Raw genomic sequence first — 7500 nt, forward strand, 5'->3', positions numbered from 1 at the left:
CATACACACACACACACACTATACAGTATAATTACTGTATCTGAATTACACACTGAAGTGTACAGGTTATAATTAAAGTGATATATTTTCATTTATAGAAGTGGTTCAGTCAGACTGCACCGTGTGTGTGTGAGTGTATATGTGTGTGTGTGTGTGTGTGTGTGTGTGTACAGCACACAGATTTCTGCAGAATGATTCTGACATGATTGCTTCCATGGAAACAGAATCACTGTGTAACTGTAACACACCAATAAAGACGAAAAACTACAGACTGTATGTGTGTGTTACAGAACTCACTATATTATGTTATATTATATTATATTATATTATATTATATTATATTATATTATATATATTATATTATATTATATTATATTATTTGAGGCAGTTTAACATTAATCGGTTATAAACGTTATGTTGAAAGTTTAATTAAATATTTTATTTAAAAAAATCCACTGCATTATTTCTTACACACTGCCGCCATCTTGTGGTCATAATCCGCCATTACAGTAAACCTGCTAACTCAGACAGGAAGTGATGTAATAAATAAAACACTTCGATCTTAATCATGGATTTGGGTTAAAACGCATCTTATACAAATATTAGTTTATAAGCTGCACATTTAATCATTATTTTACTCTTTACTGAGAGTACTCTTTAGTTATTAATTCTCAGAATTAATAAGATTTCGAACAATTGGACATTTTAAATGTGTGTGTATACGTGTGTATGTGTGTGTGTATACGTGTGTGTGTGTGTGCGTGTGTGTGAGTGTGTGTGTATACATGTGCGTGTGTGTGAGTGTGTGTATACATGTGCGTGTGTGACTGTGTGTGTATACATGTGTGTGTGTGTGTGTCCTGACCTTCCCGGACATGTTCCTGTAGGCAGCCATCTCTGAGCTGCGGGATTGAAAGGCATCCCTGATGACCTGCTCATCTCCCTGCACACACACACACACACACACACACACTCAATACAGAGCCAAAACCTAATCACACAGATCTTCGTGTGTGTGTCTACTACTATTACTACTACTACTACTATTATAAATAATAATAGTAATAATAATGATGATAACAGTAAAGTGGGCGTGTCCTCACAGCGAGCGCCTCGGCCAGTTTCCGGTGCAGGAGTTTATTCTCCTGTCTGAGCTGCAGGATCTTCTCTCTGTTCTTCTTTATTAAACACTGAGAGCTCTCATACTGCGCGCTTCTGTCTCCCTCTAGTGGACACACAGCGGAACAACACCATCACTTCATCATTATCATAATAATAATAATAATAATAATAATAATAATAATAATAATAATAATAATAATAATATAGGACTTTTCCTAAAGTTATTTACAAAAAGAATAACCAAGTTTACAAAAAGGTTAAATATAATAAATCCATGTAGATAAAATAGAATACTTAACATGGATATATAGAAAGATTTAATATTTAACATCTTCTATACTTTATATTTAAATCTAACATTTATAAATTATAATAAAATGAAATAGAAGCAAATAAACAAAATAATTATGTGAATAAATACTGGACATCGACATGAAGGGTAATAAACTCCCGATCTTCAACAAACAAAAACAAAACAAACAAAAACAAAACAAACAAAAACAAAACAAACAAAAACAAAACAAACAAAAACAAAAGGTGCTTCAACATGTTGCTGGAGTTTAATATTTGTAGTGTTCAGTAAAGCAGCATTTTGATTTCACACACACACACACACACACACACACACACACACACACACACACACACACGGATCTGTTTTTGTTTAATTTTGTTGTTGATACACTGCAGCGGTGCTTCTGTAGTTTGTACACTGTTCTGAGAGACTTGTTTACTGCACTTTTATATTCTATTTTATATTTAAATTTGTATTTATCTCCTGTTACATTATATTCTCACTGCTCGAACACTTTCATTTCCACATGAGGGATTAATAAAAGTTTATTTTTATCTTATTTGAATCTCAAAAGTTCACTAGCTAGGGTGTAGTGGGATGTTGTAGCTCATCCTGAATCACACTTGATTAGAAATGAAGTGCACTAGATAGGGTGTAGTGAGCATGAATGGACCTGCAGTGTAATATACAGAGAATATAAACTTTATTTTACACTTTATACAGACTGCAGTCACTTATTCCACAGATTACATCTCCAGCTACAAAATACTCCATTATTAATCAGCTTTTTACACTTCATTATAAACATGTGATAGATTTATATCCATTATATTATAAATATTTAAATCAAAACACCAAGCTGTGTCTCTCATTCTGTTTATCTTTTATTCTTTAATATCTACATTCAGATTTCAGACTCTCAGTGTTTATGATCACGTGATTTCTGTAATGAGATTTGTGTAGAAATTTAATGTTAGTGTGTGTGTGTGTGTGTGTGTGTGTGTGTGAGGTTATTTACTCACCCAGCAGCTGGATTTTTCTCTGTAACTCTGAGATTTGGTCTTGAATCGGAGGTCTGATGTTCTTTGAGCTGAAAGTCGCCGGCATTTTAATAAAAATCTGATTATTTCTGTGATTTTTTTTGACGCTCGGAGTCTCTGATTCTCTCTGTTTAACTAACAAAGCGTGCGTTGCTTAGCAACCCGGGCAGGGACATTTCCTGAATGGGCGTGGCCTGAGCCTCTAAGCCCCGCCCACATTCAACTTGATAGGAAAAGAAACGCACACAATAAAAATTTGTTATTTTTTTATTTATTTAAAATATAAAAGGGTGTATAATGTAATAAAAGCAAAGTACTGAGGTTTAAGCGGTTTCTGAAATGTATTTTTCTTATTGTTTTTCCTTTTTTTTCTCTACAAACATTTAATTCTGCTCAAATCCCACAGTATTTTCGATATTAATACATTAATGCAGATTAAACACAAAACCTACAATAGATAAAAATATGTTAAACTTCATCAACACTGAGAGAAGAAATACTGATTACCATATTCTCTCACACACACACACACACACACACACACACTCCCTATGCACTACACACAGTGTGATATATATACTGTATTATTTCATATTTACATTAAGAGGGGGCTTGGACTCAAATAGCACTAATTAGGGTGTAGGGCGCATCATTTCAGCACACTTTAATCTCTAATTTAATTTTCTGTATTTTATACATTTACAGTCCTGTGCAAAAGTCTTGGCACTGTATCTATTTTTTTAGTACAAACTTCATTATAGATGTTTATTTTCTGACTTCTACATTATTGATTCAGTACAAAAACATTTTAGATTCCAAACATTAGTTTTCCGGCACAAAATGAAACGTTACAGAAAAATGTTTGTATGTCAGTAAAGAAAGCAGCAGATTCCATAAGAGACACTTTTCAGATAAAAACATAATGAAGGCTGCTGGGTTTCGCTGCAGAAATAAGAAGCGAGTCGACAGTCAAAGTCTCCAGAAGAACTGTGGCTGCTTCTGCAAGATGCTCAGTAACACTTCCAGCTCATTTCCTTATAAAACTGCACACACTGCACCTCAGATACTGCTTTATTTATTTAAAGTGAAGGATCGTCACATTAAATACTGACTTTGTTTCATTTATTACTGTTTACTGCTCTTTATAGGATTTTTTTAATGTAGAAACATTTAATTTCATTATTTTTGAAGGCGTCTTTACTCTACAGCATTTCTTTGCATGTGACTAAGACTTTTGCACAGAACTGTACACACTCTAATATCTTGGTGAAGTGCACTACACACACACACACACACGCAGGAGTCTTTACTCTGTGTAATGTAGTGCACTTAATCAGGAGAAGGGAGCTGGACATATAGTGCACTAGGGTGTAAGATCAGTTGTTTAGCCAAATAAATGTATATTTCACACCTCTGTTTGAGAAGTGCACTTGTTTTGGGGTTCAGTGAGCTGATCCACAGCTGCTGCACACTACAGGGGTGAAGGGAAGTGACACGCGAGTCGAGCTGTAGTGCACTAGGGAGTGCGTAGGGGACGTTTCTCCCCTCACTGCTCTTTAACCTCCACGTTCTTCTTCTTCAGCGTCATCATCAGATCCTGATTCATGAAGTACGGCCTCTCAGCCGAGCCGTCGTTACGCTCCAGATCCTCCACTGGCCACAAACAACCAACACACACATGTCAACAACAACAACAACAACAACAATAACAACAATAACAACGATAACAACAACAAATAATAATAATAATAATAATAATAATAATAATAATAATATATACAATAACATATTCATGATATATATAAAATCAAATCAAACTCAAACTATAACTAACAAACTACAAACTAGCTAATCAACTATAAAATAAATAACATAAAAACAAATAAATATGTATCATAAAAACATCTAAACATCATGTTATAGAAATCTATAAACAACAGTATAAATAAATAATAAACAAAAATATAATAAAGGTGTTACAGAGCTCCAGTGGACTGATGGAGGGGTGTGTGTGTGTGTATGTGTGTGTGTATACCTGTGAGTGTGTGTGTGTGTATACCTGTGAGGATGTGTGTGTATGTGTGTGTATACCTGTGAGTGTGTGTGTATGTGTGTGTATACCTGTGAGTGTGTGTGTGTGTATACCTGTGAGGATGTGTGTGTGTGTGTGTGTGTATACCTGTGAGTGTGTGTGTATGTGTGTGTATACCTGTGAGTGTGTGTGTGTGTGTATACCTGTGAGTGTGTGTGTGTGTGTATACCTGTGAGGATGTGTGTGTGTGTATACCTGTGAGGATGTGTGTGTGTGTGTGTGTGTGTGTGTGTATACCTGTGAGGATGTGTGTGTGTGTATACCTGTGAGGGTGTGTGTGTATACCTGTGAGGATGTGTGTGTGTGTGTGTGTGTGTACCTGTGAGGATGTGTGTGTGTGTGTGTGTACCTGTGAGGATGTGTGTGTGTGTATACCTGTGAGGGTGTGTGTGTTTGTGTGTATACCTGTGAGTGTGTGTGTGTGTATACCTGTGAGGATGTGTGTGTGTGTGTGTATACCTGTGAGTGTGTGTGTATACCTGTGAGGATGTGTGTGTGTGTATACCTGTGAGTGTGTGTGTGTGTGTATACCTGTGAGGGTGTGTGTGTGTGTATACCTGTGAGTGTGTGTGTGTGTGTATACCTGTGAGGATGTGTGTGTGTGTATACCTGTGAGGATGTGTGTGTGTGTGTGTATACCTTTGAGTGTGTGTGTGTATCTACCTGTGAGGATGTGTGTGTGTGTGTATACCTGTGAGGGTGTGTGTGTGTGTGTGTGTGTGTGTATACCTGTGAGGTTGTGTGTGTGTGTGTGTGTATACTTGTGAGGATGTGTGTGTGTGTGTGTGTATACTTGTGAGGATGTGTGTGTGTGTATACCTATGAGGGTGCGTGTGTTTGTGTGTATACCTGTGAGGATGTGTCTGTGTGTGTGTGTATACCTGTGAGTGTGTGTGTGTGTGTATACCTGTGAAGATGTGTGTGTGTGTGTGTGTGTGTATACCTGTGAGTGTGTGTGTGTGTGTGTGTGTATACCTGTGAAGATGTGTGTGTGTGTGTGTATACCTGTGAGTGTGTGTGTGTGTGTATACCTGTGAAGATGTGTGTGTATACCTGTGAGGGTGTGTGTGTGTGTGTGTATACCTGTGAGTGTGTGTGTGTGTGTGTGTGTGTACCTGTGAGGATGTGTGTGTGTGTGTGTGTGTGTGTATACCTGTGAGGATGTGTGTGTGTGTGTGTGTGTATACCTGTGAGGATGTGTGTGTGTGTGTGTGTGTGTGTGTATACCTGTGAGGATGTGTGTGTGTGTGTGTTTGTGTGTGTGTATACCTGTGTGTGTGTGTGTGTGTGTGTGTATACCTGTGAGGGTGTGAGTGTGTGTGTGTGTGTGTGTATACCTGTGTGTGTGTGTGTGTGTGTGTGTATACCTGTGTGTATACCTGTGTGTGTGTGTGTGTGTATATATCTGTGTGTGTACCTGTGTGTGTGTGTGTGTATATATCTGTGTGTGTACCTGTGAGGGTGTGTGTGTGTGTGTGTGTGTATACCTGTGAGGGTGTGTGTGTGTGTGTGTGTGTATATACCTGTGAGGATGTGTGTGTGTGTGTATACCTGTGAGTGTGTGTGTGAGTGTGTGTATACCTGTGAGTGTGTGTGAGTGTGTGTATACCTGTGAGTGTGTGTGTGTGTGTATACCTGTGAGGATGTGTGTGTGTGTGTATACCTGTGAGGGTGTATGTGTGTGTGTATACCTGCGAGGGTGTGTGTGAGTGTGTGTGTGTGTGTATACCTGTGTGTGTACCTGTGTGAGTGTGTGTGTATATATCTGTGTGTGTACCTGTGAGGGTGTGTGTGTGTGAGTGTGTGTATACCTGTGAGGGTGTGTGTGAGTGTGTGTGTGTGTGTGTGTGTGTATACCTGTGTGTGTGTGTGTGTATACCTGTGTGTGTACCTGTGTGAGTGTGTGTGTATATATCTGTGTGTGTACCTGTGAGGGTGTGTGTGTGTGAGTGTGTGTATACCTGTGAGGGTGTGTGTGTGAGTGTGTGTGTGTGAGTATGTGTGTGTGAGTGTGTGTGTGTACCTGTGAGGGTGTGTGTGTGTGTGTGTGTGTGTGTGGACTGTACCACTGTACAGTAGCGGGGTAGTGAGGAGGATGTTAGCGTTAGCATTAGCGTTAGCACTCAGGTGAAGAGTTAAAGCAGGCGACAGTTTATTCACTGAAGTCACAATAAACAACATACAAAGATAGAAAAATGAGAAAGAGGTAGAAAAAGAGCGAAGGCAGAACAATCACATTCACCATAGTGGGCGTGGCCACGGTGGTGGGCGTGGTAGTGGGCGTGGCTGAGTCTCCTGACATCCTGTAGGTTAGGGTTGTTTAATAACTAGCATGACAGTAGCTACTGAGCTAGCTATCATCTTGCTTGCTATTCGCTAGCTTGCGATTTTCTCTTTAGCTTGTTTAACAGAATGCTAATTCAAGCTAGCTAGCTTTAGCAAACCGTTAGCCCGATATTTAACGTGTCATGATTCATAATATTTACATATTTATCTGTATTTATGACGTCAGGAGGACGAACTCGAGCTCCACAAAGTAAACGTTTACAGATTTGGAGATTATTTTCATTTCATTTCAAAATCGTTTCACAAGCATTTGTTCTGATCCGTGTAAACATAGCAACGCTAAACCGCTAGTGCATTCCTGAACAACACACACACACTGATTATCATGTCTACGATACACCGAAATATTTAACAGGAAATATTATCATCATATTTCATTCAGAAGTGGGCAGAGAGTGTTTCCATGGAAACAGCAATCCCAGAATTCCATTCAGTGTGAGAAACATGGCCGACTCAATGGTCTCTGTGACTGAGGAACACGATTGTAGCGAACTTTTTCCTTTTTTTTTTTTTTTTAACACTCGGAATAACAATTACACCAGCGCTCATTGATTGACAGATTGACAGTTGTTACCATGGATACAACTCACTCTCAAACCTCCTGA

The 7500-nt window shown here is 38.4% G+C and overlaps 3 protein-coding genes across 6 annotated transcripts in view; all 3 read right to left on the bottom strand.

The window, feature by feature from the left end:
• The window catches only part of odad3 (outer dynein arm docking complex subunit 3), a 13638-nt gene extending 11033 nt beyond the window's left edge, over nucleotides 1-2605 (bottom strand). For 2 of the 3 annotated variants that reach the window (XM_053232012.1, XM_053232011.1), the window contains exons 1-3: nucleotides 2440-2605; nucleotides 1104-1225; nucleotides 866-943 (exon numbers count right to left, since the gene is read on the bottom strand). In XM_053232012.1, coding sequence (XP_053087987.1) covers nucleotides 866-943; nucleotides 1104-1225; nucleotides 2440-2524 — 285 coding nt within the window. In that variant the 5' untranslated portion in view covers nucleotides 2525-2605. The remainder of the gene's footprint in view (nucleotides 1-865; nucleotides 944-1103; nucleotides 1226-2439) is intronic. The other variant, XM_053232010.1, reaches the window with a different exon arrangement.
• A 121-nt stretch (nucleotides 2606-2726) lies between these two features.
• The window catches only part of slc44a2 (solute carrier family 44 member 2), a 26529-nt gene continuing 21755 nt past the window's right edge, over nucleotides 2727-7500 (bottom strand). The window contains exon 22 of one of the 2 annotated variants that reach the window (XM_053232008.1): nucleotides 2727-4110. In XM_053232008.1, the coding sequence (XP_053087983.1) occupies nucleotides 4004-4110 (107 nt within the window). In that variant the 3' untranslated portion in view covers nucleotides 2727-4003. Of the gene's footprint in view, nucleotides 4111-6679 lie in introns of those variants that run through there. The other variant, XM_053232007.1, reaches the window with a different exon arrangement.
• Nucleotides 4146-6682, bottom strand: LOC128317953 (filaggrin-2-like). The gene is made up of 2 exons (XM_053232009.1): nucleotides 6511-6682; nucleotides 4146-6476 (listed from the first exon to the last, which is right to left on the bottom strand). Exons 1-2 carry the CDS (start codon nucleotides 6658-6660, stop codon nucleotides 4434-4436), a joined length of 2193 nt encoding a protein of 730 aa, XP_053087984.1. The 5' UTR covers nucleotides 6661-6682; the 3' UTR covers nucleotides 4146-4433.

Source organism: Pangasianodon hypophthalmus, chromosome 2 (genome assembly GCF_027358585.1).
Source record: "Pangasianodon hypophthalmus isolate fPanHyp1 chromosome 2, fPanHyp1.pri, whole genome shotgun sequence".
NCBI lineage: Eukaryota > Metazoa > Chordata > Actinopteri > Siluriformes > Pangasiidae > Pangasianodon > Pangasianodon hypophthalmus.

What these genes read in the sequence shown, in the direction of transcription:
- LOC128317953 (XM_053232009.1), bottom strand. Translation starts at nt 6,660, where the DNA reads ATGCTAACGCTAACATCCTCCTCACTACCCCGCTACTGTACAGTGGTA. An exon ending in TCACACACACACCCTCACAG is followed by an intron (nt 6,477 to 6,510) that starts GTATACACACAC and finishes ACACCCTCACAG; the next exon opens with GTACACACACAGATATATAC.